This window comes from Phlebotomus papatasi, chromosome 1, assembly GCF_024763615.1.
Source record: "Phlebotomus papatasi isolate M1 chromosome 1, Ppap_2.1, whole genome shotgun sequence".
Classification (NCBI taxonomy): domain Eukaryota; kingdom Metazoa; phylum Arthropoda; class Insecta; order Diptera; family Psychodidae; genus Phlebotomus; species Phlebotomus papatasi.
This window is the reverse complement of record NC_077222.1, coordinates 44,370,908-44,397,061: the sequence shown is the minus strand read 5'-3', so window position 1 is coordinate 44,397,061 and position 26,154 is coordinate 44,370,908. Positions and strand designations below refer to the sequence as shown.

At 33.3% G+C, this 26,154-nt stretch overlaps 1 protein-coding gene across 1 annotated transcript in view; it reads left to right on the top strand.

Moving 5' to 3' along the window:
• The window catches only part of LOC129798399 (uncharacterized), an 83,804-nt gene that overhangs the window by 25,130 nt on the left and 32,520 nt on the right, over nucleotides 1-26,154 (top strand). The window contains exons 2-4 of the mRNA XM_055841528.1: nucleotides 23,998-24,211; nucleotides 25,179-25,262; nucleotides 25,343-25,444. Coding sequence (XP_055697503.1) covers nucleotides 24,040-24,211; nucleotides 25,179-25,262; nucleotides 25,343-25,444 — 358 coding nt within the window. The 5' untranslated portion in view covers nucleotides 23,998-24,039. The remainder of the gene's footprint in view (nucleotides 1-23,997; nucleotides 24,212-25,178; nucleotides 25,263-25,342; nucleotides 25,445-26,154) is intronic.

Sequence of the window (26,154 nt, the reverse complement as noted above, 5' to 3'; positions counted from 1 at the left end):
GGCTGTCTCATGCAGAGAAAATCAACTTACCCAATACTGTAAAAGTCTAAGTGCATTTGTGATCATCAATGTCTCCGTTGATTCCGTTAGAGGTTCAGAAATAAATTATATTGATTGCGTTTTTTTTTGCTATTTTCCCAACTGTATTTATTTAGTAAAGAAGTCAAAGAAGATAAGCTTATAAATGGACGAAAACACACGAGCTGAATAGAACAGGAGATTAATTTCAAAAGTGAGCTTTTTAAGAACAACTTGATTGAAAGGGCAAGTGCAAATTTTGCGACATTAACAAGTTTGTAGATTGAGCAATACATTCAGGAAAACAATACAATTTCAATCTCTCCCCTATCTTATAAATCTCGTGAATTGTTAAACGAGCATCATTTCGCGATTTTCAATTTCACTTGCACTTCCAAATAAACAAGCAAATCGTTTAGAGAAATTACTAGAAAAATCTTACAGATTTGCCGTACTTTTGCGAAGTATTTTTTTTTTATATGAAGATGTTGTTTGCGGCCACAAGAAATTGTTTATGTGTCATGTAAAGATGAAGCATCTGAAGCTGAGGCTCAGTGACTGAAGACTGGACTAAGAATGGATAAGGCAGCTGTCCATGTTGACCGTTGCAAACATTGCAAATGTAACCAAGCAAGTTATTCAAATAGGCCTGACATTAAGATTAAAATCTTCTATTTCGCAAATAAATTATTTTGTTATGTTGGGTACTTTGGCATTGCGAGAAAATATATTGACAATTTGTTGGTTTATCTTGCTTGGAAAGTGATGAACAATTATTTTTATTTTCAACTTTTCTCATGATATTATTTCAAAAATTTTTACCATAACGTCAAACCATGAATATTCAATTGAATTTTTATTATTCAAAACATCAATTTGACATTAAAAGCATCTAGAGGCGACATGGAAAACACTTGTGCTCGAACTTCTGATTTTGATTTGGAAATGTTCTTATGAAATTTACTCTGCAGCTTAAATGCTGGTTAAAAGATGTCGATAAAATTATGGAAAAAAAATCACGAAGAACGGAATGGTATCACCAGAAGTGTTATAGTGGAGTTGCAATTAGAGACTGATGACCAGGTCGAATGTTTTGTTGTAATATTTGGTGAGATTAGGAGGGTATCACGGATATCACGTCACGAATTCGAGCATTCTACAAAATGGCTTATTCTTTTATATGCCTCTCAATGTTTAAAAGAATGCTAAAGCTTTCATATGCTTTTATTTTTTTTCTATTTTAACTAATTATTCACTTTAAGAATCACATCACTTTCTTGCGGATATGAAAAACGGAATTTGAACTTCGCGTTTCCAAAATGTATCATTTTTTTGGTAGTAACGGGTAACGTCCCGTTTTACAGAAATCCATAAATCACACTGAAATCCACAATGTGAGTGTGTTTAAGGTGTTTAAGTATAAATTAATTAAGAGAACACCGACTCAGACTCACTTATATTGCAATTAGTCGGTGAGTTGAGGCATAGTTTGTTGTATATTTGGCTTGTGCTTACATATGCACGTGCTCTTAATCGTCAATTTAATAGAATTCATGAAATTCAACATCTAATATGCATAATTGTGTTTGTGAAAAATTTATGAATGTGTTTTACTGTAGCTGCTCCATGAGATTTGGAGAAGAAACTGTTTATATGTATTTCATAAAACCTGTATAATGGGGAATCGGGTCTTTTGTTCTCCAATTATATAGTAATATCGATCACTAAAGAGTGCGAAGAATTCTTATGCAAAGACAACAAAAAAAATATAAATTCAGATTAATATAAGGTGGATGTTAATAAAATTCCTATGTATAAATAAAAGGTAAACAATGGTAAAGAAATTGCCACTTATTTTATTCTTGCAGAATACCCACCTTAAATCTCTATCGAAGACTTGTCTCATTGCATAGCAATAGACATTTAATATCTGTTTGTCTATAATAAATATCTCGTGAGAGCCAATGGAAATTAATTTTAATTCCACGAGAAACAAAATAGGAAAAGAAACAGGTTGTTCTCTATTTTTCCCGCCTTTTCTTCTAAACGCTGATCCTCCAAGCAAACTGCTTTTGTCAATTAACATTATTAATTTATAAACGTTTCAACGTTAAACTTTAGTCATTTCAGCATTGCAACGGCTGGACATGACCGTAGGTTGTTTACATTTACTTGGTCTTTAAACTAAACGATTATTTTGCATTTGTTGAAAATGTTCTCCAAAAACTTGAGATGTTAAATCTTTTTTTTTCTCAAAATCAATATTAGGTAAGATTCTTAACAATCTGTCCTGCTATAATTCTACCAAAATTTCATGTCCTCCGATCGGGCCTAAACTTTGCCAAAATGTGTTTCTCCACTTCCTGATCACGAATATAATGGGTGGCTAAGTTACGTTCCCGGCCGTCCGGCCGGCCGGCCGCTCTTTGGAGCTTAACTCTTTCGCGTCATTAGGGTCATATATGACCCGGGGAAAAAACAATTTTTTTTGACTATTAACATTAATTGAAATCTATCTATTGGTGCACGACATCATAATAGAAGGATGTAAGATTCTTGGCTAATTTTCTCAAGACTCCAGATATTCAGGAAAAGAAAATATTTGAGATCAAAAATCACTAATTTCGAACTTTGTGAAATGACTTTTCTTTTTCAAAATTTTTTATAATTATTTATTTTTTTCAGCAAAAAGTTCTTTAGAAACACAAAATAGAATATCCAAAGATTGTATATTGCATATTTTGATATAATAAACTACTCTCAATTTTCCAGAAAGCGTGTAGAATTTTCCGGGTCATATATGACCCTATGGTCCCCAAGGGTAATAGTGTTTTCGTCCCAAATCTAAAGCGAAATGTAGTTGGGACATTGTTTTTCTTCGTGAAATGCAGGTGGGACATCTTGCTCCTGGACATTTCATCTTATATCTGATGAATTATAACATATTTTGCAATATTTTAGAGTATTCTGCAAGCGTTTCATATTGTGCAATTGTGTTGTGTGTGAATAAATATGTGGATAAGTTTATTTTTGCCAAATACCACTCAAAATATTGTGACAGTGACTGTTCAAGGGATTTCCCGGAAGATTCCTTGAACACCAGGAGTACAGTGTTCATTAAAGCAATCCAGTTTGCCATGGTTTTGGCCAAATTAACAACTTTAAGCAAAAAAACTCTTAGAAAGCCCGTGATATAGATTTTGAAAATGGTAAATACACTTCCCTTGAGGACAACAGGGTCATATATGACCCGGGATTTTTCCGAGTTTTCACGCAATGGAAAATTTTTTTCCTCTCTGAATTATTATATTTGATCATAAAGCATTAGGAAAAACTCAATTTTACATGAATTCATCTGCTGAATAAAAGTGGGACGCGAAAGAGTTAATAGCTCCCAAACTAAGAAAGATATCAACTTGTGGTTTTCGGCAAAGGTTATATATCGGATAAAAATTGCAACTTGGTGCATTGACCCCCCCCCTACTAGCCGCCATTTTGAATACTGCAATTTTTTGTTTTCTCAATAGCTCCGCTCCTATGGCATCGATAAGGCTAAAATTTTAGTATGTTATAGCTGGACCTTAGAGCTTTCGATCAATACCAAACTTAAGGTCCGAGACCCCTCTGACCCGAACTATAAGGGTCCAAAATAATCTTAAAATGGCCATAACTCCGGTTCTAATTATCAGAATTTAAAAAGAGAAGGCATTTTGGAAAGCCCTCGTGAAATGCCAAATTAAATATTGCACCAAATGCTACAACTTTCTGGAACATTTGAACTTGGTGGGACCAACACAAGGGGCACCACAGTCGAGAAACTAATTTCAATATCACATATCGACGGTTCCATTCCATACTATGCTATCTCAGAATGACAACTTTTTAGGAGAGCCATTTGAAGTTGGCGATTTCCTATGCTGCGCGTGTAAATTTTTTTCGAAAGTCTCAAATATCTCGTTACCCGAACATCAGATGATCACCAAATTTTTACTAGTTGTAGATCTCGGTCTCAGAAACAACATATCTCTCGGAGTAATATAAACCTAAGACGACTTAGCATAGTATGGAATGGAGCCGTTGATATTTCAATTATCTCGATACGTGCTTAACCGATCCGAGGACCGAGGACATTTATGTCTTTATTTCGTCCATACATCATTTTTCGATCAGACAATGCGATCTGTTCGATTTTGTCGTTTAAGTGTGAAAAAAAATTTTTTCCCATAATAACGCCTTGAAACCACTCCGATGCCAATTTCACTGCTTTTACTTGACCAAGATACTAAAAATAGGATTTTAAATGGAAAGTCTTACAAAATACAACAATTCTTTGACATAGTTGAAGTTCAAAAAATCAACACTTGGGGTGCTCAGGTCGAAAAAACGAGGTCTAAAACAAACAACCTCGATTATCTCGGTTTCTGAGTAATCGATGAGATGTAGTTGTACGACAAAATTATAGAGAACATTCTGGTCTACATTTCACACATATATCACTTTTCTGTCAGTCCATCCAAATCCTTGATATTTTGGTATAAATACAAAATTTGTATAATTTTACGAGATTCAAAATAACTGAATGAATAACTGAATAACTTCAGCTCTAAATCCAATTTGCAAGCATTACGAGTTAGCTCACGTTAAGAATCTCACCTACATAAGCCGGTTAGGATTATCTGTCGTATGTTTGCACTTTTTCAAAATTTTACATGTTCGTGGATTAACACTCAATTTATCACTGACAAACATTAAGTACTTAACCTTCAAATTTTCAATTTCTCCAATTAAAGTTCTAAGTTTTAGCAAAATTCCGGCTGACAAACATTTCATTTTTTTCATTTGTTCTTTTAATAAATCTGACTAAATTCGTTTTCGACTAAATAAAGCAATAAAATATGCACTTTCAAGTGTTTAAATACGAATTCTCCTATTATACTGCACATAATGATTAATAGACACATAATTCATTGTATCACTTGCAAATAGTTGGCAATAATGTCATCGTATTGCTATAAATCATATGGCGATTTATCCTTGCTAGAAGATGGCAATATGCAAAACTAGAATTCACTGTTCCATGGACATTTTTAGCAATCCATTATTTTGCTATAAATCATCTTAAAGCGGCCCTCATACCTTTAGTATAGGTGTAGAAAAGCAGTGGAATAAAATTGCCAACAATTTTCAAGCCAGAATTACTCTGGAATTAAGTCGCAAAATATACCCAAGTCAACTTCCATAAATTTATTCACTGTATGTGAACTGGTTCCATTTGCCAATTGTGCAGTTGGATGGCATCAAGGAAGATTACTGTTTTGAGATTAAGACAACATCCAATCTTTTGCTTTTTCTACATCTCATTTTTTCTTCGGTAACGATAAGTTCTTAATATTTCGAATCCTTCCGAGTGTTCGACACTAATGGTTTTGTTATTTTAGTTGAATGGGTGAATTAAATTTTAAAGTTGGAAGAAGTGAATGCAACACACGAAAAGATACCGTTTACTTTATTGAAAAAGAAGTTGACTATGTTACAAGAATACAAATTACATAACAGGGTCACATAGGAATTTGATTTTTATTACTGAAACCTTAAGTAAAGCATACATTGAAGTTGCACGGACTTCGTGATCACCTGTAAAGAATCTCAGCTCATAAGCTTATCTGGGCTTACCGCTGGTCATTTTCTATTTTAAATAGTCCGAGTACAGAAGGTCGATAAAAAAAACTTCATTCAAATCGGTTAATGAACATTAGAGGTAGAGTCCGGTTAATTTCGTTATAGTAGGATTCGGGGTATAGTGGGGTAGAGTGGGGTCAGATGCGATCCACCATTGGAAAGGTCTCGATCTCAGACTAAAATTTCATCGAAATCGCTTTATATACTTTATAGTGCTTTATATACTAAAATTAAAAGAAACATCGTCTAATTTTCGAAATATTAGATACAGAATTTTCGAAAATCGATTTTTAGTTTAATCGGACATTCGATAAAATCGGATAAAATTTGAGTGTCAAAAGTCAAAAAATATGATAGAACCTGAGATATGGCCATTTGAAAATTAAAATCTTCACCTCTTATAGCTCCATATAAAAAAAGAGAACTTGCCATGGAAGTTCACTTAAAACATTAAACTTTCGCCGAAACCTCTTGTCGATATCTCTCTCCGTTCTCTCTTCAGTTAGACGACAGACGGGAGTCATATATATTCGTGATATATGACTGTCAAAAGTGTAGATGTTAAATCCGAAATTTGAGCATGATCTGATGATGTCGGATTTCACCTCGGACCACAAAAGGTGAGATTGTAAAAAATCTCAGCTATTATTGTTTTGTTATAAAAAATATTGTTTGATATCGGTGTTTAATTCAATTCAACTCGAAAAAATGATTTTTACTTGAAACTTTAAACGTCGTGTCGTCACTGCAAATTATTTCTTCCTAAAGACTTGTTAAATCTTCTATTTGGTATTTAATTGCTATAATAATCATAAATTGTGGCAAAAATTGTCCCATAATCCATTGATTGGACTACCAATTCGAAGAGAATAACGAATGAAAGTAGATGAGGACATGTAATATCTCGAGTATCTCTTCAATTGTGTACTTAAGAACAATTTATGGCTATTTTAACACAAATGTTGAGTATTATATTACATGATCGGGAGTTTACAGTATGACATGTTATTAAATTGTGAATCAATACATTTATTAATTTCCATTCAAAACATTCCAACAATTCATCGTAGTTACTTACTTCACTAAAAAATAACTAAAAGTTATTAACAAAAGTAACTGAATGAAATCCAATAAAGTGTACTTAAGCGAAAGATGAGTAGTGCGCCAATCATTATAATAGAGTATATATTGAAGTGATTAAGATTTGTTTACTCATAATAATTGATTTTAATTATTATATTTAAATTAATAGTCACGTTAATCCATCCATTCCACTTGATCTCGCGACAAACTACCTTAATTTACTTTTTTGTTTTTGTTGAAAAAACTCAATCTGGAGGTAGAATTCAAAAACTATTAAACTGTGCATTTTAGGAATTTTTAAAAATTTAAATAAAGACCTAACAGAATTGTCTACATAAATTTCACGCAGAATAGGCAAATTGTGTGTCATATTTTGGCATACTAAATACAGTTTTGTGTGTCCCCAACCAAATTTCATCTATTGCGGTTAAATGAATGACGCGGGATTTTCACAGCAGGTTTCTGAATTTGGTAAAACACCGCGTGATGAAACAATATGCAGTTGAGAATGACATCTGAAGAAAATTACAATAAATTCTATAAGCTCATAAGTATTCTCATATTTGTTTTGAAATGCTTTCTCATCTCAGTTGCAGAACCTGTAAGGAATAATTATGCAAAATAAAATCATGCTGTCCGAGATAACAGCAAAAGTGAAGTTGGCTGTTGGAAAAAAGGAAGGTGATTTGTGCAGCAATTGTACAAAAAGATGCAAAAGTAGAAAAGTGGAAGGGAAAAAATGAAATTGATATCTTACGGTTTCTTACCAATCATTACACACAGAAGACCTAATCCTATGTAAAATTGTTGCTTGTACATATTATCGTGGATTATCTACACAAATTGCTTAACCTTCACTGCTCTGGTATAAATCAATTGCACGAGTAATATAACCTGAGCATTCTCACGAGGGGTTCAGTACTTATTACTTTGTCAACTGTTGTTATAATATTTTATATTATATTTTAATTACAATAATTTGTGCCTATATCTAATATCAAGTTAAAATCTCAAGATGTTATATCTCTATAACAATTTTGTATTGATTCAGAAAATCTTAAAATAGGGTTTAAAAGTGATTTAATTTAAAAACAGATAAAAACGGTGAAATGTAGTATTTTTCTTATTGGGAAAAATTATAGATCTATTTAAGGTTATTATAATTATAGTTTAATATAAACTTTTTTGTACTAATACTTCTTCTTAAATAATACAATTATTATCCCCTTGAGATTTATATGTCTCTAAAATAGTTGTAAGTTACATTGGAAATAATGTGTAGGGGACTGATGAGGAATTGAAAATAATTTGATCATGGGTAGAAAGACCCTTCCACACTGTGCAAGTCAGTCAGAAGAAAAACCAACGGCAGCTGATCTACAGGTGTGTAAGCTTTGGCCAGCATTTTTCTACCGATCTCAAGAGACATACAACAGTTAACATTTTCTCTTAGGACGCTTGCCTTTTTTTTCCTTTTTTTTTACAGCAAATCGCGCGGGGAGATTAAATAATTATTGAGTTGGGAGGCATGGGGAAAAATCCGATGTTGCCTATTGATAGCACACGGGAGGGAATAGCAAGTGAACCGCTTCTGGCTTTCTTTGGACAAGGTAAACTCTCATGGTGAAGACGTCTCGTCCAACGGTGAAGCTGAGTGAAAAATAAATTCCTTTAACAGTAACATTATTTTTCGTTCTGTGAACTTGAAAATCAAGTAAAACAGGATCATAGATTACTTCTTGGTTCTCCATAGTGCAATATTCTTATGTGATTATGCGGAGAGTGAGGTGGTAGAAAAACCCCACAAAGAGAATTATGGAATTTGCCTAGCTTCCAAGAAGCAGCTGCTCTTCAATCTCACGCACCTTCCTGATTCATCTCGCACACTTATCCACTAAAATCCCATCAATATTTCCATGTTTAATTCTCCTGATGCAAATTTCAGTACTTCCTGTTGTATCAAGAACTCACAATCTTTATATAAAATAAGTACCTCTCACTAAATTTTCCGCTGAATGCACAGTTAGCAATTGGGTCGATATTCCATTTTAATTGTAGAAAAATGAAAAGTTAATTTAAACATCCAATTCTTACAATACAATGAAGATATATAAAAAATTAATCTGATTTAATGAACAGAAAAAATATGAAAATAATATGATATAGTATTGGTGAATTTTAGGCACGTAAAATTGTTTATTAATTTATTTAAATGAAATATACGTTTTTACGGTATTGAAATGAAATCCAGTTGACATACCTGTATTTATTAATTTAATCATTTAAAGACGATTGGGTCACCTATAAAAAATTCTCTACGGCCATCTAAAGTTGTATTTCCTCCAGAAAGCCAAAAAAATATTTTTATGACCTTCAATTTTTGACCCTCTCGTCTGTAGGGTTAAAAAAGTGATAAAAATGAAGTGACTTATTAACGGCTGTGTCAATTTATTAGTAATGTATACACCCCTATAATGTATTTGATGTACAGGGACATGAATTAAATAAATAAATAAAATAAATAAACTTAAAATGTAATTGTGTAATTACTTGAACATAAATGAATTAAAACGGATGAGGAGTATTATATCATTAATAATCTCCACACAAAAGTAATTCTTTAAAATACACTTTAAATATACGAGAAGGTATTGAAAGACTATAACCTTTCTATTGTCGTATGGTGTTCAATCAAAAGCATTAATTATTGCATCGCTAAGAACAGGAAGCACAAGAAAGCTACACAAAAAAAAACAATGAGAATAAGGAGAATAAGGAATCACGATGATTGCCAGTATAGATAATTTTAACCTTTTTCAGCGCATCAACTCAATTGACGAGTGAAACGTGCAATTTTCTACCTAACATACATCCCCAGCGGATGATATCATGTTATTTTCGAAAATACCAATAATCATGAAATTTCTTGGGATTAATATAACAAATATTTAATCTACACCCAACAAAATTCATTCATAAATTCTCAGTCAGTAGTTGTGGCAATACCGCCTCTGTATTTCTTCATCCGATATATCTTCCATACTATAGCCTATTCTCACTTGATCAAATTTCCGAATGTATGGCCTCACACGTAAATCCCATATCAGCCTAGGATGTTAGGAAAACTTACTCATAAGTTAGTGCACATAAATAAGATTCTGCTGTATCTTCTAAATAGGTAAAAATTTCAGAAATATAAAGTTATTTTCAATTTTCACCTACACACGATATTTGCGGAGTTTATTGCTTTGAAACTTTGTAAGTAAGATTATTATGATTCATATTAAAACGGAAAAGTCAAGAACAAGATTGAATGTACGAGTAGAGATTTTCTTCTTCCTTTAAATTCAATAGTAGTTTAATAAATTTAAAGAAAAGATACATAGAATTAAAAAAGATAAGTTTATTCTATGTAATAGTTTTTCCAACTCTATTTCTAGAATTTGTTGAAATTAACTCGGAAATGATTTTATTTTTCACACTAATCATATTATGTATGTGAAAAATATGTACATTAGGCAATAGAATCCAATACCTTGTTAATATGATAAATGGCAAAGGATGGAATGGAAAAGCAAGAAGCTCAACATGTGCAGAGTGACAAACATCATCATAAACATATCCCATTTTAATAAATAATCTCTTTTTGCACACAGTGCGTCTAAATCACGTTTAATTTGAATGTTGGTATGAGGGAAAATTTACATACAGGTTGCATTTTGAGGTGTCATCGAGCTCATTATTTAAACCTTGCTATTTTCACCTTGACTTCTAAAGAGGTGTGTAGGATCGTTTTCTTTTCTTTTATCATTTATTCCCTGGTGAGGAACGATTAACGTTGAATGAAGAAGAAATTGTCACTTTTTTGTCCGTCAACTTTCATGGTCAGCGGGGCAACCCTAATGAAATTTAATATTTATTTGTACACCAATCCATTTTTTTCGTTGATCAGTGATTTTTTTTTCTTACATTTAGGTACCTCCTCAATATTCAATGTGAATTTTTTGTGTTTTTCGAGTTCATCTCCACATTCAATTAATGGATCTTCGTACAATAAGGCAATATGGAAGAGGTCACAAAGTTATATGAATGGCATTATATATATATATATATATATATGTTATACATACCATCATTCCGTTGATTATATATATATATATATAAAATTATATCAAGAAATTACCATACTTGGCTCTGTGACACAATCGAGCTGTAAAATAAAAGCTGCCTAATGCCACAAACATATTCTTTGCGACATAACTTATATCATTGGCAATTTCAATGTTGGGACGATACCATTGAGAAGAATGTATCTCATTTTCATTACAAATTTATTCATAGAAAGAAGTATTCGTGTGCATGATGAGATGACGATGAAAGAGACATGCTAAATCCAACTAAGATATTGTCACGGAGGGCATCTCCTTAATCTTATTTAATTGTTCTCACTTCGCGCTCATAGCCGCTATGAGAAGTCAAGGAATCTACTCATCAACTCACGTTTACCGTTCATGGTAGATAATTGCCAATAAATACATATTCATATTTTATACCATAACCTGCTTTAGACCACACAGAACAGTTTGTTTCTTTATCACTTCATGAGGGTTATCCATGCCAATCAAAATGAAGCGAAAAGGAGGCAATTTGGCTAGGTAAATTCACACTTTTGTCCATTAACATTTATTTACTTTGAAAGAGTGGTTCGCGATGGAGAGTTCTATGATCTATTACATGCCTCAAGTATTTTCTAGATCATGTTTAATAGTCAATTTTCACACCTTTTTGTGTTGATTTAAGCACAACAATGTTACATATAATAAAATTCGAAAAAGTACAAATTATTGAGGAACTAATCTGATATATAGGGGAAAGTCGTCTGCCTTCAAACGAAAAATGGAGTTCCAAATTTAAGATTTTATTTTCTACTACACCAAAAAATTCTCTTATTCATTCGGCGTATATGATTACCTTATTTAGCACTTGCAAGTCCTCGGTTTTTCCTTCTGAGGAAATTAAAAAAGTGATGTCGATTTGTATGAAGGCAGCTGGCATAGTCTGCCTTTAAACGCGAGGCAGCTACCTTTAAATGTTTTTTTTTCACTGAGAATATTGAATCAATAAAACTAAATGGGCTATAAATGATTAGGTAGATGCCTAACGCACTCACTAAATTCATCACTGCAGTCAGAAGACATTACACAATAACTTTTCTTCACATTTTTCTGAAGCACTGTTTTGCACTTGAAAATTTGGAAGAAAAAGCCATTGAATTGCAAATTGTCGACTTCAGACATCCCGGCCGGAGCAAGATAGCAGGTTATAAGTATTTGTATGACGTTCGTCAGAGAAAAGTAGGAGTTCGATTTCACATGTTTTGATGTATGGAAAGATAGGATTTAAAGGCACACGACATTAGCATTTAAAGGCTGCTGCAGGGTGATATTTGCAAATTTTTGCCACCCACAAAAATTGTGTCATCTGAACCAAAATGTATTAACAGAAATATTAAGCCTGATTAACCTTCTATATATGAGTCACAATGGAAGATTTATTTGTAAAATGATTTTTACTATGAAAAATCACATGATTTGTGGAACATCAAAATTACAGTTTAGAGCTCATTTTCATTTTTTTATCTAGCATCTAGGAAATAGGAGCTAGGCTCTCCATTTTTTGATGATTTGTGAGGATGATAGATAGCTACCTAATAGTTAATAGAATATAATTTATGCTTTTGAGAACGACGAAAAAATCGCAAAATTTGAAGGCTGCTGCATTTAAAGGCAGACAACTTTCCCCTAATTACTTTTTATTGATTAAATTAAATTAAATATTTTTCTTTTCAGAGGGGTATTTTTTATTTGACAAAATTTTGACGTATGTTGAATATTATCTTATACAGCATGACATTGTTAATTAAGATATGGATTTTTTTAAGTAAAAAATATGCAATACTAAAATTAAATTATAAATTATTTATTTTAAAATAACTTATATAATTGTAATGAGAACAACACAATACAATTGTTTAAACATAATTTTTGTATAGTTACAAATGAACAAATGCCAGCGCTTAGGAGTAGTATCATCTCCTCCCTCTCCATCTTCGGCACACTCTTTGAGGTCTCCTGTAGCCCCGCATATTCCTTTGGATTTTAATTTCTAAGAATATTTCTTTCGAGGTGAAAATTTTCATACTTAAGTTTATAATTCAAAAACGCACCCCATATGACAATATTCAAAAACTAACTAGGGCGTTGATACCCATCACTGAAATAAATTGCTTATAAACTCAGTCGAATATATATATAAGAAAATAATACTATTATGAAAACGAAACACGTTACCCAAAAAATCATAGCCTTTGCAGATGGAAAGAATCGAAATATTGTTTTTGGGAAAAAGTTTATTTTTGACAAAAAACGGAAAAACTAAAATTTGAACGTGTTCTTAAATTCATGCACACTTTTACTTACATTGAAATGAAATGATCCGGAATAGCAGTTCAGTTTCAAAAAAAAATACTTTGTGTAGTAAATTGCAAATGATTTCCGTTGATCGTTCATCAATCACTGAGAAGGATTGAAGCCCCTTGGAATTTATATGTTTACCGTGACATGATCCATACCAACTTCCTCCACAGCATTGTCAGTCAATCTAGAAAGATCTTTGGCAGATGTATATTGGTTTGTTTGGAATGGGTTAGCGTAATGATAGTTATAGTTATGCAATTGGGTGCAACAAAGGCGAAATAGCGCACCTTGAACTTGATTTCATGTGTGCGTGGAATTCAGTAAAAATTGCTTTAGATATAAACCCGTTGACGAGCGGATGATGGCTGTTAGTGGAGAGGTGAAGTAAAAAATGCGAATAGCACGTAACTCTTCTACTATATATATATGTGTATACATCTCAAAGTGAAAAGATTCAATGAAATATAGGGAGGCTTATTAAATTATATGCACCGACTTAGGCATTGCGAATATAAAGCGATCAATTAGATGCAAGGCACTAACGTTTGGTAGTATAGGATGTAATGAAAAAAGCTAGACTTTCTTCCACGCAATCAGTGTGGATTTCATCATTTGATCTCTTAGAAGATGTGTAACGGATTTACCTTTTTTATCACTCCATGTAGCAATTTACGCAACAATTTGCAAATGACGGGTAATTTAATGCCACCACATCTAAGCTCCTAGCCAATTTTACCCGGTCATTTCACTCTTTCCATTGGCGTTTGAGGTGATTTAATTTGAGAACGAAAATTACACGTCACACGGTTAATAACATGTTCCTGCCAAAAGACATATCTAATACACATTGCGTAAGATTGACTTATGATATTACTTAATTTATGTGGTGTGAATTACTCGACTGATATGTATGTGTTCTCTCAACCGATCTTTCTCTATGTCACTTTCCAATTATACAATTTAAAGATTAAACGAACTTACCTGTGAAGTTTAATCCTAATTCTACGAATTCCTTTTTCCGAAATGAATACTCTTGTAGTCCTGCGTTTGTACGTGATTGACCACACATTTGTAGCTAAAATTTTTACAGTGTAGCTACATAAGCTACACTAGCGCCATAGTTTCCCACTGAAATCATTAATTTAAAGCTGCTGTAACGCCCATTTGGGATGATATTTGAATTATTTCAAAGATAGGGGTACTGAAAAATTGGGTGGGCGTATTCATTTCGGAAAAAGGAATTCGTAGAATTAGGATTAAACTTCACAGGTAAGTTCGTTTAATCTTTAAATTCTACTTCATTCCTTTTTCCTTCAATGAATACTCTTGTAGTTGTTCAAAGCATGCGTTACAGCATATAAGTTCAAACCATTCTATTGGATTTGACATTAGAACAATGTATTTCAGAAAAAATTCAGCTCATCGTAAAGCTTTCCCTGATACCTTCGCTACAATTAAAGTTAAATTTTTCCAAAATTTAGTTTGATCATCAGAAATATTTATCAAACAATCACCTGGAAGGTGAATTACTTTTGAAACAACCATGGAATTAAACAAAGGGTACCATGGTTGAGTTGGCCATTTTGGAACAACAATAATTCCTTCCGCTCTATCATATTTGATTTTTTGTAATGCTTTTAATATCATAGCAAAAGGTGGAAAGGCATAAAATGAGAACTTTTGCCACGAGATCGTAAAAGCGTCAATTGCAAATGAATCTGGATCTTTCTTCCAGGAAACAAATTTGCGACATTTTGCATTTGATCTTGAAGCAAATAAATCAATATCTGGATAACCAAACTGATTTACAATTTGCTCAAAAGCCTCATTTGATAATTCAAACTCAGTATTTGATCGTAATCTTCGAGATTCTAAATCCGCTTCTGTATTTTCTTCAGATGCAATATATGATGCAAAAATCCAGATATTCCTTTCTTCGCACCAGTCCCAAATTTGTTTCGCCAGACAACTCAACTCTAGATATTGTACAGAACCCATTCTGTTTATATACGATATTGCAGTTGTATTGTCAATACGTAATAAAATCTGACAGTTGGACTTATCACTTGCAAAACATTTCAGAGCAAAGTATGCTGCAGTTAATTCAAGATAATTGATACTCAAATTACTTTCGTTTTCTGTCCAGAATCCATGAGCCTTTTCATCATCACAAGTTGCTCCCCAACCTGATTTTGAAGCATCACAAAAAATTGTTAAATCATAATATGGATACCGTATAGGATTACAACTTAATGATCCAACTGATCGCCACCAATTAAGCTCTAACATTGTTTCCTGATTTATCACTAAGTTAGCGTTGTAATTGCCTTTACTTTTTAAAAGCGCGTTATATTTTAACCTCTCAAGGGCCTTTGTATGCGCTAATCCATACCTGACTGCATGACAACATGACACCAGAAATCCTAGCATTTCTGCAAATTTTTGAATCTTGTAAGTCTCACCTACTTTAAATTGTGATACAAGACTAACAATTTTCTCTCTTTTAGAAACTGGTAACTCGATAAGCATATTTTTAGAGTTATACATAGTTCCCAAAAATTTGCATTTACGTGTAGGCGTTAAATCGCTTTTTTCGTAATTAATTAGGAAACCCAAATCTTTCAACAATTTTTCAGTAACTTTAACATTTTCAGAACAGATTGTGAAAGATTTGCCTGATAGCCATAGATCATCAATATAAATAACTACTATAATTCCGTTCTTACGTAAGAACGCAACTATCGGCTTCATGATCTTCGTGAACACAAATGGAGCTGTGCACAGGCCAAATGGTAGGCATGTAAACTGGTACAAAGTACCTTTGAAGAAAAATCTTAGATATTTCCGATGGGACTCATGAATCGGTATTAAATAATACGCATCCTTAATATCAATTGATGCCATAAAACAATTTCTGGACATTAGGTTCGCAACAGTCCTTCCATCTTCCATCTTGAAATGAACCGGGTTGATAAACTCGTTCAGTTGTTTTAAATTGATTATGAACCGATTGGTTCCATCTGGTTTAGGCACCAAAAAGATTTTTGAGATGAATTGGCCATCTTCTTGTGAACAATGTTCAACTGCTCCCTTTTGGATCAGTTGTTTTACCAATTCTTCAATATCTGCGACTTCTTTCTGTGACCATTTGCCTTCACTGGGAGGAATATCTTGCACCACTTTTGAACTGAATGGAATTTTGTATCCATTTAGCCAAGACAAAACGACTTTATCATTTGTTATGGATTCCCAAATATGAGAAAAAAAGCGAAGGCGTCCTGCCGATTTCTCTAGAGATTTTTGTATTGACGCCTCAAAGACACGTTGTCTTTGCGTCTCAGGCAACATTTGCAGCATCGATGGTGACATCCCAGAGTCACAAAACGTTTCCACGGACCTATCCCGGGATTGTTTCACTGGAATTTCATTGATTGCTTTTGCAGTCATTTGAGCCATCTCAACAGTATTTTGTTGATAATTTCTTAAAGGCTCCTTCATCTCTGCTGATCTTATCAACCTCTCTGATCGAGATCTGGCACGCTGCCGATGTCTCCAATGCCTCTCTCTAGATTGGCTATCCGAGCGACTTCTCCCTAAGTTTAAAGGAAAATAAACAATCTGTCACTCAATGTAGAACATAACCTATAATGTCATCAGAATATTAAAGAAAAAAGAAGACTTGGGGATGCCCCCATTATATAAAATCTGTTCGTGAATGCTCCACAACTAAAGTACAGTCTACAAGTCTAATTTTAAGGAGACGCTCTCCATTAGACGCAGATTTTATTAACATATAATTGAAGTGTCTCCGGAGGATGAAAGGCGTTTGCCTTCCAGGGGACGCTCCCCAACCAGCGTTGCAGAGTATAGTGGGCGCCCCACCACTCAATGCAAAATCCTCCAGATGATAATTTTCATGATGCTTGACTTTCAGGGGATGCTCCCCGACAAGCACAAGAGAGCTAATAGGAGCCCCATAGCTCACATGTTGTCCAAAAGGTTGTTGATTGATGAGATTGCTTTCAGGGGACGCTCCCCATCTAGCACTGCAGAGTATTTTGTGGACGCTCCACACTCATGCAGACCGCCGTGGATGACCTTCAGGGGCGCCCCCATCCAGTCAAAGTGTTGTGGATCCCCCACAAAACACTCAGCCCAGTTAGACCATCTAGTAGCATTCAAATGGGCGCCCCAATTGAAGCTTGGTCACACAAAAGCAAGTAGGCGCCCTACTTAATGGCTTTGTGTCAAAAAACTGGGCTCCCACGGGGTAATTCAGCTACAGAAGCTCCTCCAGAGGTGTCCGGAAACAACGCGTGGCGTTTTTAGGTTATGTGACCAGAAATCCACTTACTACGGCGACTGCGACTGCTCCTCTTGTATCTACGCCTGTACTTCCGCATCTCTCTCTCCATCCGCTCCATCCTGTCCCGAATTCGGTGAATTTCCTGGTGATCTGCCATCTCCAACACGAATTTTTTCTGAGGTGACGTGCGGTCTTCTCAGCACACAAAAACAGAATGATTTCAGTGGGAAACTATGGCGCTAGTGTAGCTTATGTAGCTACACTGTAAAAATTTTAGCTACAAATGTGTGGTCAATCACGTACAAACGCAGGACTACAAGAGTATTCATTGAAGGAAAAAGGAATGAAGTAGAATTAAAACATCTCCGAAAGTCTTTCTAATCCCAGAATATTTTTTTCTACACAATCTAAGAACCATGGAAGATATACTTAGTTTGGTAATTGAGAGTAATTTCTGTAGTCTATTATATTTTACACTAAACTTTGTCACTGGAACGAAAATTTTATTGAGAAAAAATGTTGATGACAAATAATACAAAATTCTCTCATAAACTTGAAGTTTGCTTTCTAAAATTATGATTGAAATGTGTGACATTTTGTACTTTTTTCTTAGACACTTCTATAATATAATAGTAATATTATAATCAGAAAGTTTTTCACTTGGAATTTTAAATCTAATTTTAGAATAAAAAAAACTTATTCAGAAATTCTAGTTAAACTTGAATTGATCTTCTATTTTACAAGTCAAAACTTCTTGCCTACACATTTTTTTTGTCATCTCAGTTGTTTGATTGGTCTTTAAACCGTTCATTTATGTGGAGAATTTTTATTCTCGTCTGATTGTAAAATGCATCAAGAATATCTGAAATGCGTGAAACATAGAAGATGATTGATGAAGAACCAATTGAAAATATGCCTTCTAATGTAGGGATTAAAGGTTTGACCACAGTGTGACAGATTTCGGCATCTTATTGAAATGTATATGTTGGGCGTTTAAATCCCCACGTATACACTCAGCGAAATTCAAATAGGTTCATCCACGGATTACTCTACTAATAATATTAATAATATAATAATAATAATAATAATAACGGTTGCAGAACTTTTTATAAAGGAACTTAGGCCTTCCCGCAAGGGGGTTCGTAACATCAGGGATGGGGTTGTCAATCCCATGCCCCGTGGAACTAACCGCAGTGAAGCTAAGTTCACTGGATACAACTCGAACATCTTTAACGACCAAAAAACTCCTGGAGAATAGAATCTGTAAGGAATATGGTTTAAAATGGTTTAAAAATTACTTAACGGTTTCACAATCAGTTCATTATCGATTCAGAACCGATTGTAATCGGTTCAGACTTACAAGACATTCCAAGATCTTTTCAACGAGCCTAAACATTATCTCAAGTACCGTCGTTGCGGGTGACTTTGCACGTTTTTTCACTGTTTTTCAACTTTACCCTCTTAAAGTGGTCAGTTAAAGTGAAGGGAGGGGGGCTTTTGAGTAAAATTATTTGTATTCAGTTGTTAATGAATGGATTTTGTGCCACTAGCATTAATTTTATAAAATTTTACTATGTTTAAAAAAATCAAGAAAAAAGGCTTGCACTTGGAATAAGGTGCATGTGACTTTGCACTTTTTAATAAATACCAAAAAATTAACAATTTCTGATAGTAAACAACAATGAAGATCTTCATATCTCAGGGTAAGATGCACGAGATCTACAAGATGACGTGGTCGCCATTTTGATTTGAAGTTTCTGTCCGCCATTTTGAATAACTGTCAAAACCTAAAACTGGTCCAATTGGGTTCAAATTTTAGTATGTTGTGGCTGATGTTAAGGCCTTTTCAGAACATATCTATGTTCCAGTCTACGTTAAGCATTTACCTAGATATAGAGGCTCAAAGTTTAAAATTTTGAAATATTCATATTAGTGCGATCTCATTCTGAATTTTAAAACCTAAACAAAATGCCTCAGTAACCATTGAAAATCGTTGAGGCTTTTATTTATTTATTTACTCTTACATAATTTAAAAAATAAATGAAAAGTGCATTAATTTGTTTATTTTTGTATTTTTTTATCTTTGCAAAAACAGATTCAGATCCTTAAATAACATGCTATTATAAAGAAAAACATTACTTTTCTTTTTGTTTATTCGTTAGATCTCATCGCCTAATGATACCGCTGCCTTTTTGTGATGGTTTCGACAAAAGAAGCTCCCGGTAGTTCTGTATTCATGAAAATGTATAAATTTTGAACTTGGAACCCCAGTATCTTGATCAGAGGTGTGCAAGAAACCGTTGAAACCGAATTAACGTCAAAATAAGTTTGTTATAGTAGAGTTTTGACCATTGACGTACATGTTTCATTTGACGTTAATTCGGTTTCAACGGTTCCTTGCACACCTCTGATCTAGATAATCGCTTGACCTACATCCTATTTTATATATGTTCTGAAAAGTCCTTGACATCAGCTACAACATACTAAAATTTCAGCTCAATCGGATGAGATTTTTGTTTTGACAGATATTCAAAATGGCGGACAGAAACGTCAAATCAAGATGGCGACCATATCATTTTGTACATCTCGGTCATTTTATCTTAACTTCCCATAAAATTGGATAATTTTTAGCCAAATACTTCTATAATAAAGCTTTAGAAAGATCATTATATGCAATTTTATAACATAAATCATGCGCTCTTAGGAAGATAATTGTGAAAAAAAATATTTTAATAAAAATAATGAACAAAATCGAAGTGGATTGTTCTAGCCAGTTAAATTTAGAATAGATTTGGGCAATTTACTACTCTGAAATTGATTTTAGAATTGGACCTCCAGATAACTTTTTCGCGGAGTCGTTTTTTGACAAAATACCTATACTAGGATTTCATTGACTATTACTGAAACTACAAGAATCCTTTTGAGGATCATGTACCTTATTTCGTACATAACATATCCCTATATACTTTGACATGGTAGACCAGATCGACGAAGACTATCAATAAGTTCTAGAATTAATGAAAGTCTCGCGAACAACAGAGTGCAAAGTCACCCCCCGAGTGCAAAGTCACCCGCAACGACGGTATTCGGTTAGAAATGCGCTTTATAACCCGTTGAACGTTTGAAACCCCTTTATTAGGAATGATTCCATGGTATTGTAGTATATGAATGAAATGTCCACTTGGGTAGTCCCTAATCCCTAACACATATCCAAAATTCCTAACACATATCCATGAATTAAAAAATCGCAATACGCGATTACAAGCATAGTGGACGAATAGACCGACAGACAGTGCGGGACGAACAAACAGACGAACGGACAAACAGCGTATAATTATTTTTTAGAAATCGTCTTAAACGCGAAGATTTGTTAAGAAAAGTGGCCTCGGATGGTAAAAAGTGGAAAATTGCGGGGGATGTGATAAAATCAAGGATTTCCATCTATACTGCTCTCTTTATGGATTTCGAGCAGTAAGCTTGACAAAATGAAACTTTTTTCCCAAATTTTCACTGTTAGGTTTATTAAAGATTGCGTTTTAATAGCTAAGAACTTGTTTGGAGAATTTTATAATAACTTTCATTATGATGATAGGATTTAGTAAGGTATATATATACAGCATTTATATAGCACTTATATAGCATTTCCCTACAAGTAATACTTTAGTAATGTTAGATGTGATTCCTTCATAATCACACCTATTTACTATTGTCACACTTAATTTTATTTTGATATTGATTAATCAATGAGACGCAATGGTTAATAACTCTGCACAATCATCTTACAAAGATCTTTCAAATAAAGATCTATCAAAGAAACATTAACTTTTTGATTCACTACACGATTGTATGAAAATAAAGACCATTGATGGAGTAGTGGATTTATTTTCTTTTCTGATTCTTCTACTTAAGATTACATATCTCAATCAATATAGAGGTTGTGCTAAAATCGATTTTCATGGATAAGACTAGTAGTGTTGACTAAAGTAGAAGTGCATCAACAATATTTGCCTCTAAGGTGAATTCAAAATTATGGCGGTTATTTAATAATATTACTTTTAAATGAAGGTGTTATGAATGAATATTTCAAAATCAATTTCTAGTTAAGGGGTAGTGGGGCACCTTTGAAAGTGAGGTACCTTTGAAATTGGAATTTTTCTCCTATGTTTATGTGGAACTGAGCCATATCATAATGTAATTTAGCTTCTCAATCTGTTTGTGTAGTTAAATTATATCAGGATAAGGCTCAAAAAATAGGTGGAAAAGGCTTAAAAATAGGTGAAAAACTTCAATTTCAAAGGTGCCCCACTTTCAAAGGTGTCCTACTTCTCCCTACAGATGGACATTCTGCAATAAATAATAAAAATGTCATTTAAAAAAAATAGGGGAAAGTGACCATGCTTGATACGATCCAAGCTTGATAATAACTATTTTTTTCCTATGTTAATCAATAGTTATGACTCATCGCAATATATTTCAATAGCTGGTGCTAAGCCTCACATTTCCTAAAAAAATTAGGATCCTAGCTCTTTTTTCCTAGTTTCAGGAAGCAAAAATCAAAAATAGGCCCAAAACTGTAATTTCAATACATGATATTTCATAAGTATTTCTTAATTAATGTCTCTGTTCACGAAGACTACTATCATAGGCACATAGAGGGGTCATCAATACTAATATTTATGTAAAAATATTTTTACTTGGGGACACTGTTTTTGTGGGTGGTAACAAATTCATAAATTCTACTTGTGTCCATCCTATATTTTAAGAAGGGTCCATGAATGATAATTTTAATGTGGCAACTATATCATTAGATGTGATTCTTTCATAATTACACATATTGCAATCCGCCAATTTTACCGACAATTGACATAATCTTCAACTCTGTTGCCTAAATTTTAAGGTTGCAGAGTGTCATTTTCATAGACTCAAAGTGAAAAAATGGTTTTCGCTAGCGCCCTAATGTCATAAAAACATGGCTTAGAAAAATTACATAAAAGTGATTTTAAAACTAATAACCAGTCGTACAAACGATTTAAGCAGATAGATTAGAGTTCCGTCTAAATATTGATGTGCAATTTTTTGTATCCGGTGAATTTTTTGCAGTGAAAATGGGCCTCCGAATTGTCGAATCAATTATTATACAGGAAGGCCCCGGACCCAACTTGTATAAAAATCGCCACTGAATTTCCATTTTCTTCTTGAGGAAAACCTAAGGATTTCCAGGAACTATTTGAGGTTGGATTATGAACCTAATAAGTGAGACATTTTTTTGTCATAGTGGAAGAATCGCTTCGGTTTGTGTGTTAATCAGAAAATAATCACAAACCTTGGACATTATTTTGCAGTATCAAGCATGGTCACTTTCCCCTACTTACATTAGTACTTTTTCTTAACTTAATATCGCATATATGACGACGTGTGGAATGGTTAATAGGGTGTTTCAACAAGGTAAAAAAAATTTCGGCACTATTCTCAGGGTGCTGTATTTAATGAGACAAGAAAGTTTTTCTTCGACGATCATATGATCAGACGCTGTTTAGAGGTGGCTGGAAGACCCTCTCTGTAGTGTAAAATCAGAAAAATGTTCTACAGAGAGGGTCATTCATCCACCTCTAAACAGCGTTTGATCATATGGTCGTCGAAGAAAAACTTTCTCATCTCATCAAACACACCACCCTGAGAATAGTGCCAAAAATTTTTTTACCTTGTTGAAACACCCTAATGGTTAAGATTAAATGATGGAATAAATTTTCTTCAAGATCATCATTGTTTTGTTGTCGATCGTTCCCTCGAGCCAATTCTTGGACAAATATTTATTTTATGTAAAATTTAGGGAACTTACTTAGTAAAGATAAATAATGCAAATTATACCCAGAATATTGTTGAAAAATCGTGAAATAAAAAATTATGAAACACCGAACAAGATACCCAGATTCTTATTAATTTGAAAATTATTCTTCTTCCTTCCAAGTTAAATGTATATCACATGTTCCACACGAAAAGTAACTTGCTGGTGCCAACCATAATGATCCCATAAAAACACACTTAACCATCTTCTGGTACTTTAGCTGGGGCATCCTTTGAAAAATTGTCATAAAAAAGTGATATGCTTGCCTTAATGAAGAGTATCGCAAGCAACAGTTACCTTTATGAACACACTGTTGTATAATACACTTCTTGCATTATTAAGTGAATGTTGCAGAAGCATTAAAATTCAATCATAAAACCTCCCTCAGATCCACTTTTTCTTACCTTCGTTCGAGATCTTGTACATCATTGTGAGACGATAAATATAGGCGGCATATGAAGGCTATATTTAGTTGTCATGTTTGGCAATTAACACTCGATCTACACTTCTTATTTGTCCTGGGCCGCCAAGTACCTGAGAAAACCAATTAATCAAATTTTAATAGATTCTATTAAAAATTACTCTTCCAGTTTGTGATGGCGCGAATGCCTGCTCAAACCAACGATTAAAAGATGGGACTAATGGATAGTATAGCTATAGTTCACTTGATGTGGATCTGGATCAGTTTCAATGAACTCTGTTCATCAGCCGAACTTAAGGCATCTCCTCTGAAACGAGCCGCATCTACAGATCGAGTGGTCAATTTGACCCGACAGCACGGAGGTGATATTTTCGATGCTTATGGTAAGTTGAGTAAGGGAGAGTTGGGTCAGTTTAACGAAAGGCCAGTTTCAATTTTTGCATATTTTTATAAGCTTTTTTAAAAGGGTATAAAACCTTTATGTTTCTAAAGAAGTGTATCAGCCTTATGTTGTCATAAATTATTGATTTCGCAATACTTCTTCGTTTGAGGTTTTACAATTGATTTTATAAAATTGCATCAAAAAGAAACCTTTAAGGATTCCTTATTTTCATCAATTTCTGAATCATTACAGTTAAATATCTATTGAATTAAAAAATTCTTTACTTTAAAAAAAATTACTATGATTAGAATAAGATCATTTATCATCGGAAAAATATAAGATGGTTCTGATAATTTTGCTTTGAAGGCTTGTGTACTAAAGGGGAAGTTTCATGTAGGCTCATAGGGAAGTTTTCTGTAGTCAAATTAACTATTTTCAATAAAACAACTTTAAAGGATCAATGAAAAGGTTTTGGTAAACAGTTTTGGTCGATTGAATTCGAAATTTTAAAAATATATATTTCCTAAAATTGCGTTTAAACAAAATTTAAAAAGAAACAAGAAAGTCTTTTATTGTTTTAAGAATAATTTGAAATTTTCAATTCCATTATAATAATAATTTGTCAGAATATTTTCTGCAAAATATTTTGTACTTTTGGTACTTAAAAATAATAAGTTCTAAAGCATTATAGTGATCTTTCAATGTTCAGAAATAGCCTATAAACTATTCCTTTTTTGCGTAAAATTGGTCTACATTGGGGGACTTTCGCGCACTCTGCCAAACAGACGAAATCACCGTTCCTGCAATAGACCAATGCAATTAACAGATAATTGTTCCTATTTTTATTGCCTCTAATCCCAACCATAACTTACAGTTTATTAGTACATAACTTAGTATATAAGTATATACCAGTATATGAAATTATCGTCACTTTTGCATATAGTTTTTTTTTATTTGATCATCCTCAGACTTGTCGGAGTGCAACACAGATGTATGCATTGGCTTATCTAGTGGCACTGCGGGACTTCTCAAGAATTACATAAAAGAAATTGGTAAGTTTTTCTTTTGCAGTCACCAGAAACGCAAATTTCAATTGACTTATTTACTTTTTTATTCATCGCGTTCATCGCAGATATGTCTGCTAAAAGCGAACTAATGAATTGCAAATGTCAATGCTTGCCACATTTATCAACATATCGTGAAGATGCTGGAATTTGCGTGGATGATATTCACGGTGAGTGCTTTATCTATTTTCTTCACTGGGAAATAAAATAGCGGGTGGAAAAATGGTCATAATACGCAATAAGAAAATGGGTAACCATTAACAAACTGTTATCAACCTTCATTTATCACGCGATCATCTTGAAAAAAAAATCTAAGCAAATTCTTGCATGCACATACGCAATTGCTTTTTTTTGAATTATATACATATCTATATTGAAGGATAGACAAATTTATTGACGCTCCCCAACTCTTCCGTATGACAAATGATGATAAATCTAAACTTTGTCCTTGTCCGTGCGTATACGTAATATAAAATATCTTATGGCATTATTCTCATACAATTTTGTCTGTTAAAACTTTATAAGAACAAAGATACGTAAGTGATATGTATATGGATTATGGATATTCACAGAAGATAAAATTTTGCAAGACGTTACTCGATTCGATAAGTTGAAATTTTTAGTTACACGTTTGAAATGTATAAGAAATAACAAATTTTTATTAGAATTATCAAGATTACAAAAATTTAAATAAGAATAAAATATAATTTACGGCGGATGTAATTAATCTGATTTTCATTTTCATCTTATCTCAATTGAAAGATTTTGAGGATTTAAGTGTAAATTAGTTCATCTTTTATGGCAAATTTTAAATTGAAAGTACCGTCGTTGCGGGTGACTTTGCACGTTTTTTCGCTATTTTTCAACTTTACCCTCTAAA